This window comes from Apium graveolens, unplaced genomic scaffold, assembly GCF_009905375.1.
Source record: "Apium graveolens cultivar Ventura unplaced genomic scaffold, ASM990537v1 ctg3684, whole genome shotgun sequence".
Lineage (NCBI taxonomy): Eukaryota > Viridiplantae > Streptophyta > Magnoliopsida > Apiales > Apiaceae > Apium > Apium graveolens.
The window spans coordinates 27,659-45,304 of record NW_027418213.1 but is presented as its reverse complement, the minus strand read 5'-3'; the positions used below and the strand labels follow the sequence as shown (position 1 = coordinate 45,304).

General features: G+C 36.8%; 3 protein-coding genes and 1 pseudogene across 3 annotated transcripts; 1 reads left to right on the top strand and 3 right to left on the bottom strand.

Annotated features, from left to right (window-relative positions):
- Nucleotides 1-2,677: 2,677 nt before the first annotated feature.
- On the bottom strand, nt 2,678-6,940 carry LOC141701278 (sugar transporter ERD6-like 7). Its single transcript, XM_074504961.1, has 18 exons — nt 6,342-6,940; nt 6,184-6,246; nt 5,775-5,864; nt 5,638-5,697; nt 5,483-5,548; nt 5,324-5,389; nt 5,164-5,239; nt 4,970-5,034; nt 4,799-4,891; nt 4,607-4,687; nt 4,369-4,453; nt 4,209-4,252; nt 4,043-4,105; nt 3,901-3,960; nt 3,764-3,817; nt 3,612-3,671; nt 3,230-3,344; nt 2,678-3,114 (listed from the first exon to the last, which is right to left on the bottom strand). The coding sequence occupies exons 1-18, from the start codon at nt 6,492-6,494 to the stop codon at nt 2,996-2,998; spliced, it is 1,413 nt and encodes a 470-aa protein (XP_074361062.1). The 5' UTR covers nt 6,495-6,940; the 3' UTR covers nt 2,678-2,995.
- Nucleotides 6,941-9,172: 2,232 nt separating this feature from the next.
- Nucleotides 9,173-11,613, bottom strand: LOC141701289 (putative LRR receptor-like serine/threonine-protein kinase RKF3; annotated as a pseudogene).
- Nucleotides 11,614-12,494: 881 nt separating this feature from the next.
- On the bottom strand, nt 12,495-14,698 carry LOC141701287 (putative LRR receptor-like serine/threonine-protein kinase RKF3). Its single transcript, XM_074504969.1, has one exon. The coding sequence runs from the start codon at nt 14,393-14,395 to the stop codon at nt 12,575-12,577; it is 1,821 nt and encodes a 606-aa protein (XP_074361070.1). The 5' UTR covers nt 14,396-14,698; the 3' UTR covers nt 12,495-12,574.
- Nucleotides 14,699-15,051: 353 nt separating this feature from the next.
- LOC141701279 (putative LRR receptor-like serine/threonine-protein kinase RKF3) lies at nt 15,052-17,416 on the top strand. The gene has a single exon (XM_074504962.1). It carries the CDS (start codon nt 15,377-15,379, stop codon nt 17,288-17,290), a length of 1,914 nt encoding a protein of 637 aa, XP_074361063.1. The 5' UTR covers nt 15,052-15,376; the 3' UTR covers nt 17,291-17,416.
- Nucleotides 17,417-17,646: the final 230 nt, after the last annotated feature.

The window sequence follows — 17,646 nt, the reverse complement described above, 5'->3', positions numbered from 1 at the left end:
GTAGATTTGAAATGATACCCAAGTATTTTATATACACTTAAAGAAAAACCAGTTGGATTCATTTCATCGTCTAGGCTTAATAATGTGCCCAAGTTGTAGAATAAGGTTGAGTCTTGTTGGATGACAAAGGCCATAAGTTGAATGAATATACACTGTGGCATTGCTGTTCTTTCCTATTAAGTTGTCACATTATGTTAACGTGCTGCAAAAATATTTACAGTTGTAAAACTTCTTGAGATCAAGTTGATTACAGTAGTCCAAGAAGAGTGACTGTAATATACAATCATTTTCGTTTGTTTGGAAGAGGACTAACATAGGAGAAAAGAGAGGCCACTTTGAATTATGCTGATAGCTTAGTTTTACTTTCCACTTGATATAATAATGGTAACTAGCTTCACTTGTCTGATATGTTTTGATATTAAGATATGAATTCAGGCGCTCTAGAAATATTTAGAATATCTGTTTTCAGATGCTTAATTTAGGTTAGTCTAAAAGAGGTTTTCATGTAATTGTAATCTAAATAATTTAATTTGACCATCATTATGATAGTTTATCTTGCTGAGGGTTCATCAGTTATCTTGTTCAAATATATATTTTTGTTGTCATTGATAGGTTAGACTGAGGTGTTCAAGTACTAATGTGTTTAAATTGTTCTAACAATCCAGTTTGAGTATAAATTCGCCAAGTATATATAGGGTGTCCTTGCCTCTGTACTTCTGAACCTAGAGAGTTGAACTCTGTTTATCGCCCTTCTATTATGTCCCATTCCGTTTCCAGCTTAAGTTTTTTAGATATAACTGTCTCAGATATTACATTCTATGATTACATATCACATAGAATATGTTAGAAAATGAAAAGTTTGAGTCATGTTTTATATACGTTCTTCATGTAATTTCCTAAAACTAATTGTTGAATGTTGTTTCTTATAATGAGCACTTAAAATTTCATGCTTAAGTACTCACATATTATCAACTGCGGGAACTCAATATATCTGAGAGAAGATCCCTCGAAGTGTATTAAATGTGGTAATAACAAGTAGTATGGATGAATTGGTAGTACCTCTATCATATATATTTAGATACTTATGTATTTGAGTCTATCCCATGTAAACCTTAAGAGGTACTTGAACTGCTCGTCAACAAGAAATTTAATAAATTCTGATGGAAACAGTTTTGGATCAGGATTTGATAAATCCTGATGGACCAAATACTGTGTCAGAATTTATAAACTCTGAACGGGGTCAAGTCGTAAGACGAGATGTTAACAATACATCTTTGGAGATATCCAGCTAAGCGAATGCAATTGTGAGGTCGTAATTAGAGGAAAAGGTTATTCCTTGAAGCATTCGACGAACAAAATCGAGACAAGACTGTAACGTCTCAAAGCCGTAGATCTGCACCATATCCTTTTGACTTGTCGTTATCTATGGAGTGTGGTTACACCAAACGGATAGAGATTCAAGATAAAATATTCTATCTATATCTGGTAGCCATCGAAGTAGGGGACTTAAGAGGGTTCAAACCGGAAGGGTACCGACTCTGAAAAGTAAGTCATGATAAAATCTGATATGCATTTCTGTATGGACTTGTGGGGGATTGTTTGAAAATAAAAAATTTAAGACATGTTCTTGATGTAATTTCCTAAAACTAATTGTTCAAGGTTATTTCTTATAATGAGTACTTAAACTTTCATGTTTGGATCTAAGTCATTTTTTAGTGTAATCCATATAGAAATTGAGATGACGTTAGTAGGTTGAAATGAGTTTGTGGGTTATGTCCCACATTGATTAAGTAAAGAGGAATTTTACGAAATGTATAATTAAAATATTTACTGACTTAGTATATTATTTTATGATGAATATTGAATCTGTATAACAGTAAGGTTTTGTTAAGCAACATCCGTTAATGAACAGAAGTCAGTATTCGTTGATGGATATCCGTTAAAGTACAATGTGGATTTATTCGTTGAAGTTCAGTGTGGATTATCCATTGATGGATCGATCCTGTGCATTATCCGTTGATGGACAGATTCTGACGTGCCTGGAGAGCAAATCCTAATGGGCTGGCTGTTACGTTTCTGGAAACATTCATTAAATGCAATTTAAGTCTAAATATTTATTTTAATTAATGTAATATATTCAGTTACGTTTTGGGTTATATATTCATATATATACTAAACAAAATGTATGAAATATAGGGACTGATACTGTAAACACAGAATCGTGAAACCCTAACTGCTATATATCTCTATTTCTCTCCTCCATAATATATAGAGTAGAGCATAGGTTTCTGGGCGGACTGAGATACAAGTCGTTGTTGAGTGCTACGTATCTATGAACGAAGTACTCTGAGCTGTTATATCTTGGAAGTGATATTACTGCCACCCAACACAGCGTAAGTGACATAATAATCTCTTCAAGAATATTCTACACTTCTCGAAGACTAGGCGTCTCAGTTGTTCATAGTTCTTTCAGACTTGATAAAACTTCTGTGAGAGTTAAGTATTCTATTCGATTTTTGTTAATTCAGTTACTAATTTATCTTGTTGTTTTGTTTTCGTGTTTTGTTTCGTTATTTAGTTTAATTGCTTGTTGTTGTTATACCTGATTATATAACTATCCTATTGTTAGGCGCAATGTAGAATAGTACCCAACAAAACACACAAAGAAACTACACAGTTTTCGGCAATGAGAAATATCATCCTCAACTTTTCGTGGATTTACACCATGTTGCATCTACTTGATTTAGGAAAAAACACAAATAATGTAGAAAAATAGCAAGGGCCGGTATGTGTAAGTGCCTATTAGATATTGAACCCCCCAAAACAGTAAAAATATAGGAAATGTGTCCTCAATTACACTTTCCCCAGATCCTGCAGATTCGAAAGCCTTAAAGACAGAGGGAATGTTGCTTGAATTGCACCATCCCAGATCCAGCAGATTCAAAATCTTTTTAAAGTGGATACAGTTTTTTTATTGCAGCTAAAACCTCGTTGACTATGAAGAATTTAAGTTACTTTGAATTTGTTCCAATGTTCGTCCTTTGGTTTCTGGTACAATCATGATCACAAACACGATGGCCAGCGCGTTTATAGCAGCATAAAGAATATATGTTCCTGCCATGACGTACATATGCATAGAAAGGTCAATCTTTGCACATTTTAATATTTTCAGAGCTTTGATATACAGGTTTAAGCTTCACAAGTGAAAAAATGTTAAGAGTTTGTTTACCATAAGAACTCCAGCTTATAAGAAAATTGAAAGTGTATGAAACTGCCCATGCGCCAAACCAGTTTACCAGTGTTGCTAGGCTTCCACCAGCTCCTTTAATATTAATATCAAATATCTACAAGACAATGTTAATTATAATTAGTGGAACAGATTACTTCAGATGGCCTTGGATTAAAAGTGTCACGAGCTTGTTTTATATGCTTGTCGACGTACTTGTCAACCAAACGAAACATACTCATTATATTTCACCACAAGTAGGGAATGAGGAAGATAAGTGGCTGCAGACCTTATTCCTAATCCAGTAAGCAGAGAGCTCGTTTCTATTGAACTTGTCATATATAGAAAAGATATGCTAAATATTTCATTTACTTGATATACTTACTTCAGACATCACAACCCACGGAACAGATCCCATTCCTATTGAGAAAGATCCTATGTAAACCTGGGTCCATAGAAGTACAAAGGTTAAGCTTTAAGATATCCTGACAATTCAATTTGTCAATGAATATTAGTTACATTAATGCTTAAATTTACCAGTATGCCAGTTACAGCAAGTGCAGGTGCTGCCTTGAGTCCTATTTCATAAGTCTGGTTCATCATGGATACTTCAAATTTTAGTTTGAAAGAAAAGGTAAAAAAAAGGTTTTATAGATATGTAGTGTAATTCACACCTTTAGGTAGAAGGACATCCCTGTTATTAGACAACCTAATACCAAGCCCGATGCCGAAGCCTATAAATATGACAGATAACCAATATCAAAGAAAACTTTCAGCAGAACATATCTGACAGTGATGCTGAATGCTATGCTATACCAGTAAAAGGGGTTTTCTTCCAGCTCTGTCTATAATGAATGCGCCTAGTCCAGTAATAACAACCTGATAGATCATTATTAAGACAAATATAAGCTAAATGCAACCAGTTGTCTCTTAATGAGAATAGAGGTATCGAGACTGTTGTCAAAGGGTTAGCGTTTGATACCTGAATACATGCATAAATTATAGTACCAATATCCGAAGGAAATCCTGAGATATGGTGATTACAAGTTAAAGAAGGTAAAAATATCGATATGAGATGAGAAGTAGGAACTAAATATCTGGATTTCCGGGCTTTTCATTTCTTGTTCATGAATTATCTGTACCTGCTGATTCTAAAATACTGCTGACATAGAAGCAGATTCCATTGATTCCTCCAAATTGTTGAAAAACCATCAACCCTACTCCTATCTGGTCGTAATATATATCACAGTCAACAAGAAGATCTAGTAATGATATACAAGAAATGATGGTTCATTCAAGACTTTATAGAGAAACTTTGCTGCTACAGCTCTCAAGAATAAGAGTGAACAGAACACAGGAAGGTTTAAGAAAGGAGATTACAATGACTGAGCGAATGTATCTTTTTTGAAACAAGTCCAGCAGCTTAGCTTTGGGTAGCTTCTCAAGAGTTTCAATGTAATCCTGTTAAAAGAATATTATAATCCTGTATGTTATCTTATATTTAACTTGTACATTCTAAGTGTTGTAGAGAGCATAGTATACTGATAATTTATCACTGATAAAAGGTAGAACCTGAATTTCAGCTGCCTCTTCAGAAATATCAAAATCTTTCCCACGAAGTCGTTGTAAAGCTGCTTCAAATTGTTTTACATTTCCTGTCTTTGCCTGCACGCATTCAAAGATTAATCACCCAATGTTCCGTTACAGAAACAATTTATGTAAAATATTTCTTTCGTTCCTTACCAGCCATCTGGGAGACTCTGGAATGAAGAAAAGACCTAAAAGCAGAACTACACATGGTACAATTCCTGTAAACACATAAAATACAAATATTTAGTCAAGGTGTATTCCTTTTTCCTATCTTTTATTCACAATTTTTGATGGAAGAGTTGGATGGTGTAGCATATTCATAGTGAGGTTGATTCGAGAAATTTTACCTGCTAATGCCAAAGCCCTCCATGATATCAGTGTTCCTATAATGAATGAAACAGAGACTCCAGCAGTAATCATGAGCTGTAGATCATAAAGGAATCTTGGACTTACAGACTCACAATATGAACATTAATTATAAACATTCTTTCGGTTATATTGTATTACCTGATTTGCTACTGTTAATGCTCCTCGTAAATTCTTGGGTGCAATTTCAGCTATAAAGACAGGCACCTAAGTATGCAGATACAACTATCTCAAGGCTAAAATTTTACGGGAAAGAAAAAGAATCGAGTGTGTGTAATGTAAACTAGAAAGCAGATGTACCACATAGGAGAAGACTCCCATTCCATAACCTGTTGCTAATCTTCCAATATCCAGAGGAACAGGCCCCTTTTGAAAAAAAAACAGAAGTGTTAAAGGTAAAACTTGGTATTCTATAATGCTAGACAAGTAACTTGTTAAAAGTGATTTATACAAACCTGAGCAAAGTATATTGTCAGCCACCCTGCAACACAAAAGCCACTTGCCACTCTCAGTGCCTGGTGAGGAAAGCAGAAGATCCTTTACTAAAATATCCATAAGGCGCACAATTTCATTTGGTGGCTGCTATGCTTACCCCTTTCCGGCCAATGAAATCAGCAATTCGTCCACTTGTTATCGCACCGATCATTGCACCAAATGTCAATATGGATCCGAACAATGAGTACTACATTTGAAACCAGAATGGTTTAATTTAATGGCTCTGAAGATATGCAACTATTCTTAAAGGCTTTAAACTGTTCAAGATTTTAATTTCAAAAACCTGAAGTCTTCATAAATCATACGTCTGGTTTACAATTTACCATAAGTTAGTTGTAACATTAATCTAAACATTTGTTCAGTTCATATTCAGTGTTACCAAACCAAACACATGTCAATTGAGCTCTGATACACCTAAAACAGCAAGGTGTTACCAGAGGGGCTTAACGGGACCATATATATATATCTTTAACACATACGGGAAGTGATGTATAAGTTGTTACTACCTCAGCTATAGACAGATTTATATCTTTAGTGATTGCAGATTGAATAGGTGAAGAATAGCCTGCCTGAAAGTGAAACACAAACAAGCTGTACAGGTAAGATCACCGAGGATTCAGAAATATGGAGAATCAAATTTGAGTGAGAAAGCTAGAGAACTTACACAGGATCCAAATGCATAAGAACCACAAACTGCAACAAATGTGGAAAAATATACCATGGTTTGATCAACTCCATTTCCATCTCTTTGAGAACTTGACTCTGATACAAGGGCTGTTCTGATCTCTTTTTCGATTCTACTGTCAGCTTCCTCCATGTCTCTTCTTTGATAGTAGTGAAGAGAAGGAAATACTAATACCAGCTAGGATGCTAATTCAATCACAGAGTTATAAGTGATTGATAAGCAAGAACCTCTGTAAATATAATATATATCATTTATCTGCACATCTCATGTGATCATACAAGAAAAGTTAAAAGAACTCTAATGTTAAATATGATTTCATCAGTGTGTAGCTTCTGACATGGCAAAGTAGGCACTTGTAATACAAACTCCTCCTTGGATATTGTTAAGATAACTATGTATCATGTGATGTCATGGTAATAACAAATGTGGTAGAAAAATAATGGCTTGTAACTCAGGGATCAAAATTTGATATCATTCCAATTTCAGATCAAACAACAGGATAAAGTCTATCAATAATCTTGGAATATAAGTTAAAGCTTTAATCTTTCAGGATTTTTTTAAATTTAATAGTTTTACATATTTAATGCATTTATAATTTATAAATTCTGTGAAAGTATGAATTGCAGGTGTATATATTGCTTGGTAGCTGATGCAGAGATTTAGCAGTCATTTTAGGGGTGCTTACTCTGTCATTTTCTTGAGATGGACAAATTCAATATTGTGGCCCATCTGTCGCCTTTTCATAGATTAATAATGAGGCCTCTTTGTTAGATAGTACATAATACTAAACTCTACCTATACCAATGGCTAGAGAAGTCACAAAAGATGGGCAATAATTTTAGATTTCGGGGCCTTGTAAAAATAAACATGTCGATTCTAAAACTTGGTATAACATCGAATGGTGCTGTGTTATGGCAATGCATTTGTCACCGCTTAAAAAATAGCAACTCGAGGACCAAGAACTTTTGCACAGGATGAACATAGTATTAACCCTTCTGATTATAAACTTGCCTCCCCAAAGTTTTGATGCCTTTGCTTCTTGCAGTAAGTACCAAAACAAAATGGTCCCTGTGTACTGTCTACCAAGTCTCTTTCTGTTTGGCTGCTTATATTTTCTGACTTGTTTGAAGTATAATGTACATGCAAAAGTTTAAAAGACTTCAGTGGTGTACATCAACCTGAGTCATGAGTGGGCTAGCTAGCTTGTTCTTTGATTATCCCTGTTAACTTTTATACTGTTAAGTGCATGTTTCTTCTGTATGTAGTTGCAATATATATCTTTTACTAATTAGAGTAGATTAGTTTAATACTGATAGTGACAGAGGACTAATTTGAAATGATATGCAACTCTTTAAGTTTGAAAATTATACAGTAGACATCTTTTATAAGCAAGTGGTTAGAAAAAAATCTCAGAGACTAAATTGAGCATCATATAAGAAGACAACAATTCTTTGGATTTGGTAGAGAGATGTGATCCATTTAGATTAGTGAAATATATATAAAACAGAAACACACATGTCCACTTGTTGTCATAATAGAGAACCTAAGCTTAAAATATAAAGCATGCCATGATTGTGAATCCAGCTGAGAAATGTGTTGAATCTTGATCAGTGCCCTTTATCTGGACTTTCAACATTGTTTGACTTGCACAGTTGAGAGTTGTTCATTTTGCTTCATTTAGGAAACTACTGCATAAATGATGTATGATTAACTAACATACAATTACACCAGAATAGAAGACTAACAATAAAACATGCGACTCTACAACTGCATGGTGCTAGTTAATCAAAGTGTCAAACGCTTACGGTATAAAATGTTTGTTAATTTCTGATAGTTTTTTGTTGTTTTCAGTCAGTTTAGTTGGGACTGGAGATGCCTTTGAGAGCAGCCTCCCACGGTAAAAACTCCGTTTAGTGGGGCATTATCGGCTACTCATTGCTCACAATATGACTTAGAATCCCTGTCCTTTTTACTCTCTTCTAACCCGGAAATGTCCAAGTCCAACAAATAATACATGAGGGCGATTTGAGAGCATGATTATGAGGCTGCAAAGAGTGACTTGTAAGGTAGCTATTAGTACTATTTTTTTCCAACAATATGCAGTTATGCACCCCACAAATGACTGTTTGCTGACACAGCAATGAGTCTGACAAGCAAGCCAGTGATTTTTTTTTTTTTAAATTTCTCAGTTCTGATTAATAACAAGTTTGGCCAAATAATGAATTACTGGCCTAATTGGATGCCTTCTGTTTAGTGAAAATACATGTTATATGGAAACAAAATACATATGATGCAGACGGTGGATTAAATTATTTGTAAACTTGTTATATGAAATTTACGGAGTTTGTTTCGTAGCAGAACTCATTTTTCTGGAGATCATTTTCAGGTGTGCTGGCTGAAAACAATCCCTGTGAGCTGTTGAATAAGATTAGAAGATCATATAATAAATGCATCCAAAAGAAAATTATCAAAATGCTCTAATCAGAGAAGAAGACAAGTAGAAACCAAACTAATCTTACTCAGCATGTCCCACAATAATAAAACGCAAGATTTTCTCAAAGTAGATTTGTTTTTGAGAAGGCTCTATAGTTGTATATGCCATATCTCATTCCTTTTCACCATTCCAAAATTAATAACCTTTTAGATTTGTGGATGACCATGAGAAAAATAAAATAAAAGTACAAAGTACATGAGGGGTTATCATCTCAGTTCCCAGGTATATGATAACTTATAAGCATTAGTCCATGTTTGTTTCTGATAATGATAGTAGGAAGTTGAAGTTCAGGAAAAAAAAGAAAGAAATGCCAAAAATTTCACAAGGTCGAGTGCCAGCCTGCAGATTCAGAACTATAAATTAAATAGAATGTCTATATCTACACTGAGCTGAAACTGGAGGAAGAAGTGGTTTTTAAAACAAAATCTCGCAAAACTACAAAAAAAACACACACACACATCCCCCTGCTAGCGAAAACTTCCCCAATTCCACTGAAATATGCAGTCACAAGAATATATACTCCTGCCTGAAATCCCCTACATCCTTGCAGGTGGAAGAGATGGAGCTACTGCAATTGATATCAATGTACTGCTTGTATACGTATACAGACTAAGGGAGCCAATGCTGCTAAGTGTTGACCAAAATTTTAGTATCATCAATGCCAGAGGTAAATGGAATAGGCATTTCAGTATCACTGGAATCGACCAAACTGAGTCCAAGATGTTCACTACTTGGTCCATCATAGGCCTCACAAAATATTTCTAAATCTGTGGTTTTGACTTGTAATTTGTTATGGTTAATTTTCTCAATACCGTCAAGAGCAGTAGTAACTGGAATAGGCCTATCAGGTATCACATAGAGTCCAAGATGTTCACAACTTGGTCCATTGTAGGCCTGGCATATAATTGAGGGTGACAACAAAGCACGGCAAGCAATACATACTTTTCTGTTACTTCCGGTGGTCCTAACTCTGGAATTCCTACCTCAACAATATCTAATGCCCTCCCCATTTTAACTAATGACCACCCCCAATCTGCCAGAAGAGTGTGTTCGTCATCCCTATCCTGAAGAACTGCTTTCTTCCCACTCAAGACCTCAAGAAGCACAACCCCATAACTGTAAACATCACTTCTCTCTGTCAACTTTCCGTATAAAGAATACTCGGGGGCAACATAACCCATTGTTCCAGCGACACCAGTGCTCATATGTGACACTCCCTCAGGTGCAAACTTTGCAAGCCCAAAATCTGTAACTTTAGGCTCAAAGTCATCATCCAAAAGTATGTTACATCCTTTTATATCTCTGTGAATTATAGCCGGCTGTGCCCCATAATGCAAATAAGCCAATCCTTTAGCTGTCCCAAGCGCAATCTTTTGTCGAATTGCCCAACTTAATTTTTTCTTAGCCAGGCCAAAGAGATGGTCATGCAAGCTCCCATTCTTCATTAAATCACACACAATTATCCTCTGACAACCTTCAAATTTTGTCATGGCTATGCAGTATCCTCTCAGTGCCACGAGATTGACATGAAGAACACTGGCAATAACCTCAACTTCATGAGCAAAAGTCGCATCGCCAGCAGCAGAACAATTCTTGAACCTCTTCACTGCAACTTCAGTACCATCAGGTAGAACACCTTTAAACACATTACCATATTGTCCCCTCCCGATCATATTCGACACCGAGAAATTACTGGTTGCTTTCTGAACTTCACTAAAGGAAAACTTAATCAATGTAGTATCTCCGCCAATCGTATCCAAATCAGAAGGACTACAATCTAATATCTTAATCTGTCTCTTATGCATATCTAACTTATATCTCCACAAACACAAAAACCCAACAAAAGCCATCACCAGAACTAGAAAACCAAATGCCAAAAACACAAAAATTATAGTCTTTCTGCATTTCTTGTCGGATTTAGCCCTATCAAAAGTAAGAGCAAGCAAACAATCAGCAGTATGCCTATCCGTTGGACCATACAAATTACCAAAAGCAGCAGCATACATCCACTTGTACCCCACACAGTCAGATTCATAATAAACTTTCCAACCTATCACATCACTTGGAAGAGCCTCACGAGAATCAGATGGTCCAAGTCCACTAGTAGCTAGAGAACATTCTGCACAAGAATTTCTATTCTGCAATGACTTCTTACAAGCTTTCATGACGTTGTTTAAAGTCGACTGTGAGTTTCTGGATTCGTACTGCCCCTTAGTTGTGATGTTATGGCATCCCTGAGTGATGAATCGAGTTTGAAAACTACACGTGGACTGGATATTGAAATTGTTTGGGTATTCATTGAAAACAGATTGCAATGATTGCCAGCAAGATTCAGTAAATGAGGTAGAGACAACAAAGGAGTTTGTGTGGCGGAGATAGTCAGATTGGACAAGACGGATGCCTTGTAGGATTAATTTGCATTGGCTGACGGGGTCCTTGGAGTTTCTAAAAGCTTCACTGAGGCGGCTGAGGATGCTGAAATCGAGTGGACAGTTAACAGTGGTGTTGGTGGATTGGGATGAAACAAACTTCAGATTGAGTACAAAGAAGAAGATAAACATCGAGATCACAGGTATTGCTAGTTTGAGATTTATAATCATGACTTTTATTTCAAGGTTAGCTTTAGAAGCTCAGGTTCTGGTATAAAACATTAACAGAAAATTCAGGAAGTCTAATACTACTATAACTGCAACTCGAAAGTCTGTAACCATTGACTTCCCACTGGCATTTTTTTACAACCAGGTCAAAGCTCGTAGTTCTGTTATTGCAACTGCCATTAAGATTCAAAGTTGGCAGGCTAGCAGTAGTTTCTCTCTACATTTTCTCAAGAGATTGACTAACAATGTAAAATTTGAATTGATCAATCTGATTAATTCTGTGATTGTGTATGCCATCACTTTCTTATGTTTTTTAAGGGCACTAATAATAAATATAGCTTCCCCGATGATCCAACTGTTATTTAACTTTTAGATAATCAACCATTAATTATATTAGAATCCAGGTTTTTCCTCAAGTTACATCCGTGCAAAATGCCCACATAACTAAGATCATTTCTAAACTTATTTGGAAAATCAGATATATTGCCAGTGAGCTTGCCACGACGGGAGCTCTTTCTTCAAGCTAGGTGTCAGTTGTTAAAATACCTAGCGGTCTTGGCATTGGATACTATTTTCATTACAGCTATATGAGTGCGTAACTCCTAGGTTACTCATGAGAAATTGAGTGCTTAAATGAGTGTTCATGGATACTGGATACTGATGTCCATTCTTTCCTGGAAAACGATCAAGAGAGATCTTCAGATTGGAAGGGTCTTCTAAAAATCATTGTCTAAGATTTTATATCAAGTGATTAACTTGACATAGCTATTTTTGAAGAAAACATACACAAATAATGGAGCAGCAGCTCTTAGGCCAAACTTGATCTCAGAACTAAGGTGTTAGGAGATCCTAACGCAGTATCCTACTCTTCATGTTATTGTATGTTCATGTTTAGGCGGATATGACTCCATAAATACCTGAATTTTTTTTAACTGAACATTACCAAAGAGGATCACATAATTAGCATATTCACCCGGACAATCTACATTGATAGTATGTTCTGATAGAAGATTTATATATATAAATGATATGAAGCTGGAACTGAATTAGTATGTTACAGAGGCATTGACAAAAACAAAAACATAAAATCTTGAACTAGTTCAATCAATATTAATGTACTGTTAGTATGTGGAAAAACTAGACATAGAACTTATGCCCGTGCTGCTAAAGGAGTTCTCCATACCATCAACATCAGCAGTTATTGGAGTAGGCCTATCAGGTATTACTGGAATTGGCAAATCCGAGTCCAAGATCTTTACAACTTGGTCCATTGTAGGCCTGGCATATAATTGAGGGTGGGAACAAAGCACACCAAGCATTATATACTTTTCCATAATTTCCGGTGGTCCCAACTCCGGAGTACCTTCTTCAACAACATCTAACGGTCTTCCAGTTTTAACCAAAGACCACGCCCAATCTGCTATAAGAGTAGGCGGATCATCCCCACCCTGAATAAGTGCCTTCTTGCCACTTAAAAGCTCAAGAAGCACTATTCCAAAACTATATACATCACTTCTTTCTGTCAATTGTCCATACAAAGCATACTCAGGGGCAACATAGCCCATTGTTCCAGCAACACGAGTGCTCACGTGTGACACTCCCTCAGGTGCAAACTTTGCAAGCCCAAAATCTGCTACTTTGGGCTCAAAGTCATCATCCAAAAGTATGTTACCAGCTTTAATATCCCTGTGAATTATAGCAGGCTGTGCTCCATAATGCAAATAAGCTAATCCTCTAGCAGTTCCAAGAGCAATCTTTTGTCGAATTGGCCAACTCAATTTTTTCTTAGCCGAGCCAAAGAGATGGTCATGCAAGCTCCCATTCTTCATCATATCACACACAATTATCCTCTGATGACCTTCAAATTGTGTCATGGCTATACAATATCCTCTCAGAGCCACCAGATTGACATGGCGAACACTAGCAATAACCTCAACTTCGTGAGAAAAACCGGCATCCCCAGCAGATGAACAATTCTTGAATCTCTTCAACGCAACTTCAGTCCCATCTAGCAAAACACCTTTATACACATTGCCAAATCCTCCACTCCCGATTATATTCAATTTTGAGAAATTCTTGGTTGCTTTCTCAACTTCACTGAAGGAAAACTTAATCAATGTAGTATCTCCACAAATCGAATCCAAATCAGAAGAAGTGGAATCTAAAGCGTCCTTCTTGCTTCTAATCATTTTCAACTTGTATCTCCACAGCCACCAAAACACAGCGAAAGACATCACAAAAATCAGAAAACCAGATGCCGAACAAGCAATAATCAAATGTTCTCCATGTTTCTTGGCCGATTCAGATCTATCAAAAGTAAGAGCAAATAAACACTCAACATTATGTTTATAAGCCGGACCAAACGAATTAGAAAAAGCAGCAGCATAAATGCACTTATAATATATGCAATCAGAATTATAATCAGAGTTCCGACCCCTCTCATAAGACGGTTCAAGGGCACTAATACTTGTAGTACATGTTGCGCATGCCTCACCAATCTGTAATGACTGGTTACAAGCTTCTACGACACTGTTCAAGGTAAACTTAGAGTTTTTGGCTTCATACTGTGCTCTGGTTGTGAGGTTACGGCAGCCCTGAGTAAATATGTGGGTCTGAATACCACATACGGTTCGGATATCAAAATGGTTTGGGTATTTATCAAAAAGTGATTGTACTGTTTGCCAGCAAGGTTCAGTGAATGCATCAGATATAAGGAAGGAGTTTGTGCGCCGCAGATAGTCTGATTGGACGAGACCGATACCTTGTCGTATTAACTGGCATTGCATATTGGCATCATTGGAATGTCTAGAAGCTTCAGCGAGGCGGCTTTGGATGGAGAAATCAAGTGGACATTTTACAGTGGCATTGGATTGGGACAGGGACACAGAAAGAAAGCCAAATAAGAAGAGGAGGAAGTACACAAACATCAACATTGACATCATTTTAACAGCTAGTCTGAGATCAAAAATCAATGCCAATTGCCAAATGGATTTAAATCTCTAACTCACAATGGACTTAAATATCGACTACTTATTAGTGGAATGCATATTGTATGCCACACTACTGCTGCTTTACAGGAATGCAGATGGCAACTTCTCGGACTTCTGTTCTAATAATTTAAAAACACCCACGTTTTGTTTAAAATATTGTAGCAACGAAAGCACATCGACTACTTCTAGTTACTGTAACTACTGCAACGGGAATCACCAAGTCATTGTTTCCCATTTGCATAACGACATTTCTCTATACGCGCCTATTAGCTAGTAATTTCTTTCTGCCACTTTGTTGACTCACTCTGTTGTTTGTAAATTCATTGTTCAGCGTATACTTTGTTACTTGTCCTAAATTGCAAATTAGGATTCCCTATCTAATAGACATTGTTTACCTAATATAAATTTCAAGTTTTTGATAGATCCCTTCACCAAGGTTCAACCTGCTAACTAGGATGTCAATATTTTAAAACAGACAAATATATAACTTTAGCTTTAAGTGGATGTTAATCAGCTGGCTAAAGGGCAATTCAATTGATTAGTTTTCTCAAAAGTAAACCATAAACTAATAAGAGAATAATGGAATTCCAAGACCTTGACAGCTCCTTTTTCCTTTAACAAATTAACAAATTAATTTCAGTCCAACCCAACAAACACTAATCTGATCAGAACATTCATCACTTCAATGAAGCTAAATTAGTCCATGAGCTATATAAAGTTGCAGAATTCATTCAGCAAGATCCGTTTGAACCAAGATCAGAATAAACAAGCTTGGTTTGACCTCTCGCTGATCAAACAAGAATATTCCGTTCAATCCAAAAAACAAAATTCACATTCTGTCCAATGAAACAAGCACTTATCGGGAGTATCTGTCCCGTTTACACGTGATTTCATCACTTGCTTAAAGCTGAAATCACCTCTGCTAAAATTACAATGTCATTTTCCCAACTATTTACCATTTTTATTGTTATAGCTGAGTTTTGTTCTTTTTGTTCATCCCAGCAGCAACCAACCAGCTCAAAGACAAACACCACAGTGAATTGCCCGCTAGACTTCAACGTACTCCGGAAACTAGCTCAAGGTTCTAGACCTTCTAACACAAGTTCTGACCCGTGTCGATTAATTCTACAAGGCCTTCATCTCGTCCAATCTGATTACCTTCGCCGCACAAACTCATTCCTTCCACCACCCTCATCTTCTGAAGCTTGCTGGAATGACTACCAAAGTCTATTCAAACAGTTCCCTGACAGCTTTGATATTCGAACTAACTGTGGATTCAAAACACAGTGGATTTCTCAAGGCTGTGAAAATATTACAACAAAATCACACTATGAAGACAGAAACTCAAACACTACTCTAAATACTGTTTTACGGGCTTGTAACCAGACGTTGCAGATTAATGGCGCAGCTTGTGCAACATGTACTGCAAGTTTATCTACGTTGTTACCAGCTGATGTGAACAAGGGGCAGCAAGTAGAGGGGAACGTTTCGGATTGTACTGCGTACAGGTTCATTTATGCTGCTGCTTTTGCTAATTCTTTTGGTCCAACTAATAGAGGCACTGCTGGATGTTTGTTTGCTCTTACTTTTAATAACTCTAAGTCCAAAAAGAAACATAGAAAGATCACTTTTATTTCTGTGTTTTCGACAATTGGACTTTTGATCTTGGTATTGTTGGGAGTTGGTTGGTTTTGGTTGGTTATGAGGAAAAAGAGGCAGCTAGAAAAGATAAAGAGACAAAAGGAGATTACTACAAAATGGAGCAGTTTAAATTCATCTGCTCTCGATTCAATTACTAGTAGTACGAATTTGATTAAGTTCTCGTTTGATGAAATTCAGGAGGCGACCAAGAATTTCTCAAGGTCGAATATTATTGGGAGGGGAGGATATGGTAATGTGTATAAAGGTGTTTTACCTGATGGGACTGAAGTTGCATTAAAGAGGTTCAAGAATTGTTCAGATGCTGGGGATGTGGATTTTGCTCATGAAGTTGAGGTTATTGCCAGCGTTCGCCATGTGAATTTAGTGGCTTTGAGAGGGTATTGTACAGCCACAACAAATTTTGAAGGGCATCAGAGGATTATTGTGTGTGAATTGATGAAGAATGGGAGCTTACATGACCATCTTTTTGGCTCAGATGAAAAGAAATTGAGTTGGCCAGTTCGACAAAAGATTGCTCTTGGAACAGCTAGAGGATTGGCTTATTTGCATTACGGGGCACAACCTATTATAATTCACAGGGACATTAAGGGTAGTAACATACTACTGGATGATGACTTTGAGCCTAAAGTTGCAGATTTTGGGCTTGCAAAGTTTGCACCGGAGGGAGCAACACACGTGAGCACTCGAGTTGCTGGAACAATGGGTTATGTTGCCCCAGAGTATGCTTTATATGGGCAGCTGACTGAAAGAAGTGATGTTTATAGTTTTGGGGTTGTTCTTCTTGAGCTTTTGAGTGGGAAAAAGGCACTGCTTGAGCTTGAGGAGGACCATCATACCCTTTTGGCAGATTGGGCATGGTCATTGGTTAGGACAGGGAGGCCATTGGACGTTGTTGAGGAAGGCGTTCCAGAGTTAGGGCCACCGGATATTATGGAAAAGTATGTACTACTTGCTGTGCTTTGTTCTCATCCTCAGTTGTACGCCAGGCCTACAATGGATGAAGTGGTGAAGATCTTGGAATCTCATTTGCCAGTTCCAACGATACCTGAGCGGTCTATGCCTATTACTTCTGATATTGATGATATAGAGAGATCCGTTGGCAGTATCAACTCGGTTCATTTGTCCACTTATTCTGGCTATCAGCCATACATTGATAATTCAGCCCCTTCCACCCCAAAACTGTAGGAGCTAATAGATTGCAGGATAGTGTATTTTTTTTGTTCTTTTTTCAAATGTAAGCAAGGAGGTCCTGGGGAACTAAGAGAGCTGTTGTTTCCCTGGACTTTTGCAAAAACAATCTTATATACCTATTCAAGCTTTTTGCTTCATTTATTGGCGGAAATGTCACAGATAATCAGCTGCATAGGTTCCGAATCATATTCGCCCTCGTGAACAACTATAATTGACCGAGTTAGACCGAATAATGAAATAAAAAAAAGTATATTACCGCAAGTTACAAAGAACGACGGACAGTGATAGTGATAACCGGCTGCTCTTGAGTTTACCCTCTGTGATCCCTGGAATAGAAATATACTCATATT